The following is a 14356-nucleotide window of genomic DNA, read 5'->3' on the forward strand; positions in this document are numbered from 1 at the left end:
TTCTCTGCAAGAAGAGAAGAGTGCCACAGCTTAGAAACAGCTGTCCTGCAGGGGCCACTGTTGTGGTGCTGTGGGTTAAGCCAACGCCTGTGACACAGGCATCCCACGCGAGTGCCAGTTGGAGCCCTGGCTGCTCCACTTCTGGTCTAGCTCCCTGCATCTGGGAAAGCAACCAGAGGATTCCCCAAGTGCCTGGGTCCCTGCACCCCAGCGGGAGACACAGATGCACTCCTGGTCTCAGCCTGGCCCAGCCCCAGCCATCGCGGCCATTTGGAGAAATGAACCAACAAATGAAAGCCTTCCAGGTGTCTCTTCCTCTCTCTCTCTCTCTCTCTCTCTCTCTCTCTCTCTCTGTAATTCTACTTTTTGAATAAATAATTTTTTTAAAATTTTTAAAGGAAATGGTCTGTTTTTCCCTTTGCCCCCACAACACAAACCCAAAATTCAAATGAGAACTGGCTGCGGTGGCAGTATGGGAAGGCGGGCCCTCTCAGAGGTGTGGGAGCCTCTAAGAGATATGCAGACCTTTCTTCCAAGAGTGGCTTCATTTTTGTTTTTTCCCTTCCTCCCAAGTGAGTTCACTCGTAGGAAGCGGACAGCCAGTTGAAGCCTGCGCATGCGCCCAGTCACCTGCTCCGTTTTCCACCATGACCTGACCCGGGGCCAGGCCGACACCCCCAAACACAGCTGCCACGTCCTCGGACTTCCCAGCCTCCAGACTCCCCTCCGTGCATTCCCAGGCAGGACCGGGTGTTAGAGCAACACGGGGCAGACTACCAGGTGAACCCCGTCCACTAGTGACTGCGGACAAGGCGGGCACTGCAAAGTACTTACGACTGCAGAAACTACACGCTGCAACATTCTCCTTCCTCATGTTTGGAAAAACTTTCCCAAAAATCTGCATTCCGCCTATCCTAGATGGGTTAAAGCAGTGGCACATGCCAAACTTCTGCTTGCAACACCAGCGTCCATGCTGGGCTGTCAATTCAACCCTGAGGTGTTCTGCTTCCAATCCAGCTCCCTGCTAAGTTGCGTGAGAGAGCCCCAGGAGATGTCCCCCAAAGGTCCCCCCTGCACCTGTGTGGGGAGATCTGGCTGGAGCCCCTGGCTCCTGGTTTGGCCTAACCCAGCCCCAGGAGCTGCAGGGACTCGAGAACTTGTGACCTCCGGCAGCCTCCCAGTATTTATAGCAGCAGGAAGTTGGAATCCAGAAAGAATCCGGGTCCTTCCCACATGCAATGTGCATGTCCGAGTAGCATCGTGCCTACACAGCCAACGTCTGCCTCTGCGTCCCCTTTTGTAAACACCTTCCCTAGCTCATTCTCTGACAAGGCGTGCCCTGCACATGACCTTGCTGCTACACCCACATCCCAGGGCTGGGAGTCTAGGGACCCCACAGGTCCCCAGGCACAGCCTGCCGGCTCCTCCACACCTCTGTTTACAGCTGGATGGGTGCCTACTCTACACCAACCAGCTGATGGTGTTGAAGAAGGAAGAGAAGGAAGGGAAGTGGTGGGACAAGGAGTGTATGATGGAAACCACCAGCAGGAGAACATCAAAGGGAGGGCAGGGTTCTGCCCACGTCACGCCAAGGCACAGAAAGGAAGTCAGTCACACGAAGGCCCATAGACTGACGAATGGACAAACACACAGCGGAATACTACCTGGCTCTTTTTTTTCTTTTAAGATTTATTTATTTTTTATTAGAAAGTCAGATACACAGAGAAGAGGCGAGACAGAGAGGAAGACCTTCCATCCGTCCGCTGATTCACTCCTCAGGTGGCTGCAACAGTCTGAACTAAGCTGATCCAAAGCGAAGAACCTCTTCTGGTTCTCTCACGCAGGTGCAGGGTCCCAAGGCTTTGGGCCGTCCTCGACTGCTTTCCCAGGCCACAAGCAGGGAGCTGGATGGGGAAAAGGGACCATATGGGATCCCAGAGCTTGCAAGGTGAGGACTTTACGTGCTAGGCTACTGTGCTGGGTCCTACCTGGCTTTTAAAAAGCATATAGATGTAATTCTGGCGCAATGGTTCAGTGGCTAAATCCTCACCTTGCATATGCCAGGATCTCATACGTGCACTGGCTGCTCTACTGCCCATCTAGCTCCCTGTTTGCAGCCTGAGAAAGCAGCAGAGCATGACCCAAAGCCATGGAACCCTGTGACAAGGTGGGAGACCTAGAGGAAGCTCCTGGTTCTTGCCTCTGGATCAGCTCAGCTGTGGCCGTTATAGCCACTTGGGGAATGAACCAGCGATGGAAGATCCTTCTCTCTGCAAATCTGCCTTTCCAATCAAAATAAATAAATCTCAAAAAACTCTGCCCTAGGCTACCACAGGGATGAGACTTGAAGACAGTATACCAACAGCAACAGCCAGACACACAAGGACGGACACTGCATGACTGCAGTCACCTGAGGTCCCAGAGCAGTGAAACCCACAGGAAGGAGGCTGGGGAGAGGAAAGGGGAGGGACACCTGGGTGTGCTCAGTGGCGACGGAGCCTCCGTGGGGATGGACGCTGGTAATGCTTGCAAAACACAAATATGCTAACTGCCCCCTGAACTCTACATTTCTAAATTGTTAGAACAGTAAAGTTTATATTCTGTAGAGTTTTACCACCATTTTGGCACAGTGGTTAAGATCCCACTTGAGAGGCCAGCACGCCATAGCACATCCCCGCCCCTCCTCTGTTCCAGCCTCTTCCTGACGTGCCCTGCAAAGCAGCAGAAGCTGGTCCCAAGGACGTGCGTTCCTGCCTCGCAGTGCGAATCTTGCATAAAGTTCAGGGCTCTTGGCTTCAGCTGCCAGGCCCTGATACTGCAGCTATCTGGGGAGTGAACTAGCAGATGGAAGATCTCCCTCTCTCTACCTTTCAAGTAAATGTTTTTAAAAATAAAATAAACATTTATAAAACAAACAAACAAACAAACAACAAAAAAAAACCTCCAGGGGCTTTGTTGATACAGCTGCCCGGGGCTGGGGCTACATGTGTGTATGAACCCAGGCTGTCAGCAGTCCCGGGGAGCTGGTCAACCCGGTGCCCAGCCAGGCCTGATGTCTACACTCTCAAGATTGGTGCTAGGCCAGCAGCTCTGTATCCAAACGGCACCAGGGAGCAGATCTGGCATGCTCTGCCAACCTGGGGGCACCACCCAGCACCCCTGTGGGAAGCAGAGAGCTCTGGGATCACCCATGGGACAGCGGTGGGATACAGCTAGGAGGGGTCGGGGTGGGTAAAACTGCTTCACAGACAGCCTGGGGGAGAGCAGGAAGCGGACAAAAGAACAAGTCCAAGGGAGAGAAGTTGATGTGTCAGGAGCCGCAGCAGCCGCCTCCTCCCGCGTGCAGGGGCAGGGCGGTGGGGTGGACGGCCACTCCACGCAGGCTCAGGAGCCCTGAGCGCTGACAGCCAGGGGGAGCACGCAAATTTAGCTGATGTTGATAAGCGCTTAAATTGGAGAGTGTGTCAGTTCTCATTTGTATCAATTCTCTCTTTCGCGGGTGATTCATGTCCAACAAGATGGGGAAGGGTAAAGAGCGGAGAATGAGCAAGCAAGAATTGGAGAGGAAAGCTGAGGGGGAACAGGGAGAGGCAGGGGGGCTAGAAGTAAGAGGGGCCCTCATGGGGTACCCTCGGGGCTGTTCACTGCACCCCACTCCACCACCAGGGCTGGAGGGAAGTGACAGCAAGGAAGGGCTCCTCATGTCTCTGCTGTTGTGTAGGGCTCTAGCGCCTGTGATGGGGCTCAGCAAATACTTGCTCAGTGAATGAATAAGAGAGTGTGTAATGGCTCGAGATAGAAGGCAGGCAGGATGGGAAGACGTTTTCCTAAAGGGGATTGGAATATCTATTTTTTTTCTGGTTGCTTTCCTTTTATTTTTATATTTTGTTGGTTTGAAACATCTACTCTGTTGGGCCCCATACTAACGCTTTTACTTTCTCCTCTTTAAAAAAATACACACACACACACACACAGATAGTACTGAAAGGCAGCTACAGAGGGAGAAGCAGGGGATGGGAGCGGGAAGAGAGGAATGGGGGAGGGAAAAGGAGAGACAGAGACAGAGGGAACGAGAACTTCCTCTGCCAACACATTCCCACAAATGGCTGCACACACCAGGGCTGGGCCAAGCGGACGCCAGGAGCCTGGAACCCCATCTGGATCCCCAACGCGGGTCGCGGGGGCCCAAGCACTTGGACCATCTTCTGCCTCTTACCCAAAAGCATTAGTGAAGAGTTGGCTCAGAAGCAGAGCTGCTGGGGCTGGCAGTGTGACCCAGTAAGCTAATCCTCCAGCTGAAGGTACCACAGCCCATACACGCACTAGTTCGAATCCTGTGGCTACTCCATCCCCAATCCAGCTCCCTGTGCATGGCCTGGGAAAGCATTGGAGGACGGCCCAAATGGTCCTGGGGCTCCTGTCCACGTGTGAGAGGCCCAGAAGAAGCTCCTGGCTCCCAGATTTAGACCACCCAGCTTTGGTCACTGCGGACAACTGGGGAATGAAACAGTAGATGAAAGATCTTTTCTTTCTCTCTCTTCTCTCTCTCTCCTCTCTCTCCTCTCTCTCCTCTCTCTCTGTAACTGTACCTTTCAAAAAAAAATAAATCTTTAAAAACATTGTATAAAAAAAGCAGCAGCAGCTAAGCTGTTGGGACAGGAACAGGCACTCACATGGGATGCAGGCACCACAGGCAGCAGCCTGACCCGGTGGACGGCAACACTACCCCTGCTTTGCGGCCTCAAGGGCACTTGCCTAATGATTTCCTTCCTAGATAAGGAAGCTGAGGCCCACAGCAGCAAGGGGGAATGCCGAGGTGCAAATCCAGGTCTACCTGTCACCAAAGGCACAATGACGGAGGGACACGGCGAGGGGAGGTGGCACGGGGGGAACACGGGGAATGACGTGGAAGAGAAAGACAAGAGCAGAGGAGGATGCCAGGGCAGGTGGACAGGAGCTGAGTGGGGGAGGGGGTGCTCCACAGGCCTCTGACCTTTGCGCCCATCCCTCTGGAAGTCCACGTGGCACCATTCGCCATCATTGACCTTGCGGCTGGACGCCCGCAGCTTGATGCCCCCGGAGCCCATGTCCAAGAGGAGGTAGAGGTAGCCATCTAACAGCTCCATGGCAAAGTAGTCAGCGCGCTGGGCAGCGCTGGGGCTTCCGGCCCCAGTCCCAGGCCGCCGGCCCTGGCTGAAGAGCAGCAGCCCGTTGGGCTCGGTGGTACGGAAGTCCAGGGAGATGGAGCCGGTACGCTTGGCGCTCCAGCGGGGCAGGGCCACGAAGGCCTCGGGGCTCTCAAAGGTCACGGGGTCCAGGGCGGCCACATCCTCACAGCGGAAGGACAAGTCCCCCTGCAGCTTCATCTTGGGGTCCCCTTCCTTGGCCAGGCGGGAGAGCTCCAGCTTGAAGTCATTGTTCTTGTAGACCACCTGCGGGAGAGGGGACAGCGGAGACAGAGAACAAAAGCAGCTTAGGATGGGCCGCTCCTGCCCAGCAGGACAGCAGCACCCAAGGGGGACCTACTGACCATGCCTGGCCAGGGCCACCGGATCAGAGCTGGGACTCCACGCCCAGGCACATACCCGCCCCGTATGTCGCCCTGTGTGTCCCATCTGCTGGCCCAGCACCAGCGTGGCAGCTCACACCACAGGCTCAGCGCCCACGCTCACCGAGGCAGACAACCAAGTGCTATGAGGTTTTTTTTTTTTTTTTTAATTAACCACGTTTCTGCTTCTATTCTTATCTGCTCCCCACAATAAAGCCTATGACCCTTCGTTTCTAAAAGCAACACAAATGGCTTAGCCAAGGTCACAGAGCTGACGCTAGAAGACACGGACGGGGTCTCTCCACACGCCGCAACCCTTTCTCCTGAGCCGTGGCTGCCTTCAAAGGTCTTCTGCAGAGACGAGGGCAGGGTCAAAAGAAGCTGCTTCTGGCTACGCTGTGGACTTGGAACAGAGCTAGCTGGCCTGGTCAGACTGCACCCACTGTAGATATCTAGAAGGTTCCCTCCCAGCCTTACTCACATCCTTGAGACAGCCCATGAAGTTGTTGCTGACGGGCGAACCCGGTAGGTCCGCCGTGTTCGGGCTGCCCCCGATGTAGAAGAAGTCGTCCGAGCCCAGCATGGTGTAGTCCTCCTGGGTGTAGCCCGTGGTGGTCAGGATCCCGTCCACCGAGATGGTCACCTGGTCAGCCCAGGAGGGAGGGGGAAAGACAGGAGACAGCTGGCATCAACCCCTTGGGAAGAGCCGGCGGCTGGGCAAGGGAGGGGCCGGGGGGCAGCAGAAGGGGGGGACCCCATTTTTATGTCTGCTTGGCTCAGAGGAGGAACAGTGGGGCGAGAGAGGGAAGCAGGGGGACAGCGCAGCACAAGATTTGATGGTTTCAGGGTGGGCTGTGAAGACCTGCCCTAGAGCCTGCCTTGCTCAGCAGACAGGAGCCTGGAGCTCACCACGAAAGGCACCAAGAGACAACTTCTGGAAGGTGCTGTGAACAGGAGCGGACCCCAAGGTCACGGCACCCTCCCTCTTTTCCCCCGGGAACAGTGCTCTGGACACATATGAGATGTTAAAAAAGAGCATTGAGGGCCTGGCACAGTAGCCTAGCGGCTAAAGTCCTCACCTTGTGCAGACCGGGATATCATATAGGTGCTGGTTCTAATCCCAGTGTTCCCACTTCCCATCCAGCTCCCTGCTTGTGGCGTGGGAAAGCAGTGAAGGACAACCCAAAGCCTTGGGACTCTGTACCCACGTTGGAGACCCAGAGGAGGATCCTGGCTCCTGGCTTCGGATCAGTGCAGCTACAGCCATTGCGGCTGCTTGGGGAGTGAATCATCGGGGACAGAAGATGTTCCTCTTTCTCTCCTCCTCTCTGTGTATCTGACTTTCCAATGAAAATAAATATATCTCTTAAAAAAAAAAAAAAAGAACGCTGAACACCAGGGCCCCCGAGGGATCCTGTTGGTTCATTAACAGCCCGGGAGGGAGATGGAAAGCAGAGGGAGGATCAGCACTTGAACTTCCCACTCCTGCCAGCCATGTCCCCAGGGCACCCACATCTCCAGCCTTCTGCCCACAGCTCAGGGTCATTGCCTCCACAGGAGAAGGTGACTCGCTACTTGATCCCTTCCTTGCTTCCTATCTAGTCTTCTCCACCAACAGCACTATTGTCACTCTAAGTCAAGGCCAGGGCACAGGGCTCAGGTCAGTGAGAAAGCCAGGCTGGTAGGAACGGGGCAGTGCCTCGTGTCCCCAGAAGGCCAGTCGGGCTTAGCAGCGGCCTGGGGAAGACAGAAATAACTTTGGGGGACAAAGCACGTACAGGAAACTCTGACCCCCAAAATGCAAATGGCCTCCTGGCCCCTGGGCAGTGTAGCCACAGCAGCAGCCCAAGTGGGGCTCGAAACAAAGGGGCTCAGAGCCAAGGGAGGGGACAAAGTGGACCACAGAGTGTTGCTGGCTCACGGGGGCGGGGGGCTCCTACTGCACTCCCAAGCACAGCCCACTTCCAGCAGCCCCTGTGAGCTTCTTAGCCTTGTTTCTAAGCCAAATCTGCAGAGCGGGGCATTTAGGTTATACCCTATGCCGTTCCAGGCCATACGCACATGTCACCAGCCATCGTCCAGGCACTGTCTTGAGAGCTCCGTGGTCACAGTGAAGGGCAGCTGGGAACTCCTACTGAAGGACAGGGGTGGGTGGGCCAGGGGGCAGGGGCAGCACCAGGACAGACCTGGAGCCTCCTTGGGGACAGTGGGGTGAGTCTAGGCCAAGCTAGGGCCAGAGAGCCACCTCCTGGGACCATCAAACCTTGTGCTGGGGAGTTGAGTTCATGGAGGGAAGGCGGGAGGGGGCGTCTCCAGGGAATGGGATGGGCCGGCAGCGCCAAGTGTGTTCTGAGGCAAGGGTTGGGGGGATCGTGTCTCTTCTTCCCTTCACCCCACCCCAAGGGTGAGAAGTGTGGGTCTGGGGTAGAAAGGGAAGGAGCAAAGTATTAGTCACAAAGCATGCGAGAAAAGAGATGAGATAGGGAAGAGGGTGTGGGGATGAAGGGGCTGGGATGGGACAGGGAGATGAGAGTGAGGGCCTCCATCCTGTCCTCGACCTCTGCTTGCAGCTGTCCCGAGAGACTGGGAATCGGGCTAACTACTTCCCAAGCCACATACGCTCAACCCCACCTGACGCTTGCCTCCTGAGGGGCAGGTGCCAGCTGCACACACCCCAGACACTAGCAATCCCAGCACAGTTCCAGGGTCTCAGCACGCGGTCCCTGACAGACCAATGTCAGGTCACCTTGTCGTGACCCAGGGTCACATTACCTGTACCCTCTTCCATCAGACTAACACCCTGGGGGCTGTGACTGTGAGGACAGAGCCACAAGCCGTGCCCTCCTTCCTGCTTCCAGGGAGGGGAGGGTTCCCCACCCCAAAGCTCCCCAGGAAGCGAGGGAACTGCTTCTTCTGGCCTAAGTCCATCTGCTGGGTCCTGCCTCCCCCACCTGCTCCCCGCTACAGGCTCTCTTCATCCCAGTTCACTGGCCTCTCTTGGTCAGCCTGAGAATCACAGGGACCTCACTCAGGCAAACAGCAGGCACCTGGGAGCACCATCCTGGATGCCCCTCCAGGCTGGACCCGAGTCCCACCGTGCCACCCCAGCCCTCCTTTGGTGGAAGAGAGCTGCCTAAGTTTCCAAGGGGAAGGGGCCCGGGGCAGCAAGAGGCAGGAACCTGTGGAGGTGTGAGAGGATCTGCCGGGTGGGCGCAGGGGTAGACAGAACACTGGGAACAGAGGGAACGGAGAGAGGGGAGGCAGGAAGGGAGGGTTAATGTGGATTATTAGTAAAACCCGACTGTTCCCCCAGACAGATCCAAGTCCAGACACAGAAATGGCAGGTTCATTAGTAAAAGCAGGAAACAGGGGAATCATCACCCCAGGTGTCCCTCCACCCCCAGGGGTTTGGGGTGCCCCTGCCCCCCAACCCCCCACACAGCAGCTTCTGGAAGGGGTGGGGCCTTTGGGGGGAGGAAGGGCAGGAAGGGGGACCATGCCACACTCAGCAGCCAACTGCAGCAGGGACCCATGCGAGTTAGAGGAGGAATGGGGTTGGGGGGGCCAGGCCGAGCGGATGAGGCCAGAGAAAGGCAGCCGCAGGTAAGAAGGCATGCAGGGCAGGGGTGGAGCCGAGATGGAGGCGGGAGAGCCGTGGAGGTGCAAGGAGGAGCAGCTTCGTTCTGACTGAGGAGAGAGGAGTGGCCGCAGGGCTGGGCCACAGAGCCGCTTTGGGGCTGAGAAAGCAAGGGGGGCGGACAGCAGACCTGACCTTTCTCTACAGGCTCCCCCCAACTCACACCACTGCCCATTCACCGCCAATCACCAACCGCAGGCACACAGAAGGCAGTAGGGGGAGCCTTGGCAGAGGATCTACTACCCCCATTGCCCACCATCCCACTCACCACAGACAAGCCAGGTGGAAGGGGACGGCCAAGGGAATGAGCTCCTGGGAAGTGGGGAGGAGCCCCCCACCCAGCACTCACAGCTCTCCTAGGAGACTGCGGGGACAGGTGAGTGTGGGGTCAAATGGGCATGGGCTCATCAAGACCTAGATGGGCTCTGAACACTCCTTAGCCCCCCACCCCTTGCCAGGCCTCTGCTTCTTTCCTCAAGGGGGGGCTGGGTGAGGTGTGAAGTCAGATCATGGCAGATTGTGACCCAGAAGGCAGGGAGAAGGAAGAAGCAAAGAGATCTTGCAGCCCCACCCAGAGCCCTTCCCAGTGGCCTGCAGTGCTCCACCACCAGCTGCCCATCCCAAGGCCAGTAAGACTCAGGCAGGTGTTTGGAACCAGGGGAGCTGGGCAGCAAATGCAAGCCCAAGCTGACAGGCCTTGTGGTGGTGGTGTTTTTGTTGTGAATCCCACTGCTGCCATCAAGTTCTTGAAGGGGTGGGGAGGGGGCAGGGTGTTGGCTCAATGGGTTAATCCTCCACCGGCAGTGCCAGCATCTCCCATGGACACTGTGTTCCAGCTGCTCCACTTCCCCTCCAGCTCCCTGCTTGTGGCCTGGGAAAGCACTGGAGGACAACCCAAAGCCTTGGGACCCTGCACCCGCGTGGGTGACCCAGAAGAAGCTTCTGGCTTCTAGCTTCGGATCAGCTCAGCTCTGGCCACTTGGGGAATGAACCAGCAGATGGCAGATCTTTCTTTCTCCCCTTCTCTCTGTAAATCTGCCTTTCCAATAAAAAAATAAGTCTTGAGAAAAAAATTCTTGAAATCCCTGAACTTGTGGTTGAGAACAACTGGCCCAAGACAAGCTCCTGCTTTTCCCTTAGGGCTGGCAGAGGGGTTAGGGGCGGATCTGGAGCAGATCATGGGGAAGGGAGGCTCCCCAGGCCCCCCAGGCTACAGGAGCAACTACAGGGCTGCTCATGGTACCAGGGAGAAAAGCTAGGAGAGAACCAGCTGGAAAGATACCCCTGAAAGAGGAGCCTCATTAGCAGATCCAGCCACTCCCACAAATCCAGAGAGCTGGATTTCCTGACATCTCCAGGAGAGACGGGGAAGGCTTCCCGCAGGAATCCCTGCTTGATGTTTAGCCTTTGCCTTCTTCCAGAACAATCTCACAGCCACAGAGGGCTTTAGTAATCCCTACCCCTTCCATTCCTTCCAGGCTTACTCTGAGCATCGGATTGTCAATCTCAGGTCCCCAATCTGTCACCAGCAGGATTGTTAATCTTGTCCAAGTGGGCTGTGAGAGCCCAGGTGAGCTCCCTTCCTCCTCCGGGACCCCAGGTTCCCCGTCTGTGAACAGGGTATGGTCTCTGGCCACTGCCTGCAACCCAAACATCCATCAAGTCCTAATGACATCTAGGATGTGAAAGCCATAGCCGGTCCCCTGCATATGGGCAAAGAAACACCGCTGTTGGCACAAGCAACCCTCCACCAGCATGGCCACTGCCCACACCCCTCAGCTGCCTGGGCCTCTCCAGCCTATATGGGGGCCTCTCTCCCACAGAGCAGCATTCAAATGCCAAAAGTTCCCTTGAGTTGGCAAAAGCAAGTCCAAAGCTCACCAGACTGTCTGGGGGAGGCTTTGGGAATCAGAAAATGTGAAAGCCCAGCTCCGCAGGTGCCTGGAAGAGCAGAGCCTCAGGGCAGGTGCGGGAGACCTACAGAGAGACAACGGGATCAGCTCACCCAGCTGCCTTGCTCCTTGCTCCCTGGCTCACTTGGGGGAGGCTGGGCTTTAGAGACACAATTGGGCAGGCACCTGCTACTCAGGACTGGACCCCAACAGGCTGCTTGGCTTAGAAGTCAGACTGAGGCCAGCCATCTGTATCCCCAGCCCTGCTCTCTCCAGCCCTGTTCCTGGAGTGCTCGGAGGTTTCACACAGTTATTTTGGGACCAATTCCTAACCAGGGATCTCTGATGGGACCTGGGCCACTGCATCCTCCTGAATTTGCTGTGGGAAGGGGGCCGTTTCTTTATCTAACATCCCTGCCGTAGAAACGCCATGAACATTGGTTAACTCTGAAGCTGACAGAAGCTCAGCTCTGCTTTATGAACCTGCTGCTGCCTTCATCCTCACCGGCCCTGGGTTTATGCTCAGTCCATTTGGTAGATGAGGAAAACTGAGCTTCTGTACCTCCTGCTCATGTAGTCAGTTTGTCACCAAACTGAGACTGGAAGGAAAGTCTGCTGGGTCCCAATTCAAGGATGTTAGTCCTGTGACACTTAAAGTGTGCCACGTATCTAGACCAACCCTTCCTTCCTGCCCCCACCCCAAGCCATGGCATGGCTATCCAGCAGAGCAGCAGGTGCTCAACCACCTGGTTGGCACAGGGCAAGCAGCAGCTAACTTCTAGTAGCAGCAGCTGAAGGAACAGGCCTGTGGCGTGTGTGTGCTAGGACCACAGCATGGCTTGGAGGATCAGAAATGGCGATATAAGATTTACATTGGAGAGGGCTGTCATGGTCTTGACCTTGGACACCAGCCTGCATGAAAACAGGGAAACATGGGCCTGCCAAAGTATCAGGAGACGCCAGGAGTGTCCGTAGAGGCTCAGCCTCCTGGGAAGGTAGGGCCACCCGTGCTGGGGGTCCTCAACCAGCCAGCCAGCCAGCCAGTCACACGCCCTGGGCAGGAGGATGGGCCAGGAAGCTGCCCTGAGCAGCGCCAGCCAGAGGCACGTCCAGGGTCCCCAGCCTGGCGCTTCCTCACTCTGCGTTATTAATAGACGATGACTAACTGGCTGCTGCGGCAGCACCGGGCCCAGGCAGGCATGGGGGAATCCCAGGGGACTACGCACAGCGGGGCCTCCATGCCCATGCTCCCAGGAGCGGCAAGGAGTGAAGGAGCTGCCTTCTGCTCCCGTCGCCCTCTTCCTGCCCATCACGGCACACAGGCAGCCAGGCGAGCCCCCGCTTCAGTTCCCACCTCCATACGGAAGTCCCTGGCAGGCTCCAAACCCCACCTAGTCCCACACGCCCTGGCTGATATCAAACATTCTACCTGCGGCATCACCAACAGTCTCCCCAACACAGAGTGCAGTTTCCCACTAACACCCCCTAAATGTCACACTAACATTTACACACAATCACACCCACACTGCAGCACACACCAGCTGCCTTGCACAGACACCCACATGGACACTCGCCGGGAAGCAGCCCAACCCAAACATGGGAGTTCGGAGACAAGGACAGCCAGCGCCATCCCAGCGTGCCACCCTGCCGGGCCTCCTCCTCTCACTGCCCTCAGTGGGGAAGGAAGGCAGACCCTGCTCTGAGGCCATGCAGGAGTGGGCAGGGGCACAGGACGGGGGGAGGAGGCCAGAGAGGGAGAAAGGAAGACAGTGTGAAACACAGTGTTAGTCAATGCAGCGAGCGGCTGGGGGGACTGGACGCTATCCCTGGTGGGGAAATAGACCATTCATGCCATGCACAATGTGGGAGACACAGAGCCGGGAGCCCCAGGGCTGACACGAGAGGGACGGGACACGGCTTTTCCACTGGCAGCCAGCATGGGACAGCCCCCCCAATGAACAGACAGGCATATAGACTGGTTCTGACCAGATCTGCACTTCCCCAAGCGGCTCCCCGTCCCCCAACACCCCAGATCCCACCCTGGTGAAGCTGGCCAGAGGCTGCCATTGGAGGCCGTGCCTCATGCCCCTCCTGCAGCTCGCAGGACACCTCTGGAAGCTGACAGTGAGCAGGGCATAGCGTGTCATGGGATGGTGTTTTCCATGGATTTTCAGGAGACCAAGAAAGAAACTAAAGAGAAAAACAAAACAAGGGAGTGGGGAGGAAAAAAAAAAAAAAAAAGAAAGCAATTGAAATCAGCAGCGTGGGGCTGCCCCAAGCCTGGGCTGGTGAGGCCGGCCTGCCCCGGGCCTCTCTGGCCAGAAGGAGTCAGAGCTTACAGTGCAGGGGCAGGCCGAATTCCTGGATTTCCATTTGTCTTTTGGATTTGCATTTAGATCAGCAACAAAGAAAAGGGAAGGAGGAAAACTCAAAGAGAGAAAAGCAAAACCTAAAGATTGTTCAGGACGCCAAGGGGGAGGAAAGAAAAAGGCGAACAACCGAAAACCAAACGGGGAGAGAGGCAACAAAAGTGGGAGAATCGAACAGTTAAAAAACCCACGGCAAACCAAACGGTAAGACAATTAGAGTGATATCTACCAGATAATGCAGTTTGTTTACCATAGCGTGTCCAATCCCTGCGTGCTTCACCGGAGATATGGGGGGAAGGGGGGAGTGTCCAAACAAACAAACAAAAAAAACACACCACGGAGACAAAAAAAAAAAAAAAAAAGACCAAAAAGAAAAAGAAACAAGAAAATGACCAACTGTGAAACTCAAGGAAGGAGGAAAAATATATATCCATATATATTTGGTTGTTCGTTCAAACCCTCCCACCTTAGGTTCAGCAGAAGTATTTCTGTTTTTAAAATAAATTATAATGGGAGGGAGAAAGAAAACACACACACAAATTCAACCCCTTCTTCTCCCAACCCCTCCCCATCCTCTTGACATTCCTCTCCCCTCCCCCAGCCGCTCCCTCCCCCAGCCCCTTCCCCAAGAAGAGCTGTCTTCAGAGGCACAGAGAGCGACCTTGGTTAGTAGAGAAACAACAAAAGAACTGGACCAAAAAAGCAAAGACTTAAAGATGGCCGACATTCCGCAGATGAAACAGAAAGGTTAGTTTGGGGGTTGTTTATTTTTTCATTCACACCTTGCCCCACCTGTCCCTGACCACCCCACCGTCCCCCTGGGTCATAAAGCGTGTTAGTGACACACACAGAGTCGGCAACGGGATTTTTTTCCAACAGAGGGTGGGAGGGGGAAGGCGGGAGGTTAAGA

At 55.8% G+C, this 14356-nt stretch overlaps 1 protein-coding gene across 8 annotated transcripts in view; it reads right to left on the minus strand.

Moving 5' to 3' along the window:
• Positions 1-14356, minus strand: part of NRXN2 (neurexin 2) — a 107191-nt gene that overhangs the window by 48396 nt on the left and 44439 nt on the right. For 5 of the 8 annotated variants that reach the window (XM_040970718.1, XM_040970721.1, XM_040970723.1 and 2 more), the window contains 3 exons: positions 13697-13720; positions 6030-6191; positions 4994-5432 (listed from right to left, as the gene is read on the minus strand). In XM_040970718.1, coding sequence (XP_040826652.1) covers positions 4994-5432; positions 6030-6191; positions 13697-13720 — 625 coding nt within the window. Of the gene's footprint in view, positions 1-4993; positions 5433-6029; positions 6192-13675; positions 13721-14356 lie in introns of all 8 variants that reach the window. The other 3 variants (XM_040970719.1, XM_040970716.1, XM_040970722.1) reach the window with 2 other exon arrangements.

Source organism: Ochotona curzoniae, unplaced genomic scaffold (genome assembly GCF_017591425.1).
Source record: "Ochotona curzoniae isolate NIBS_2020 unplaced genomic scaffold, NIBS_Ocur_1.0 scaffold_4937, whole genome shotgun sequence".
In the NCBI taxonomy this organism is placed as follows: domain Eukaryota; kingdom Metazoa; phylum Chordata; class Mammalia; order Lagomorpha; family Ochotonidae; genus Ochotona; species Ochotona curzoniae.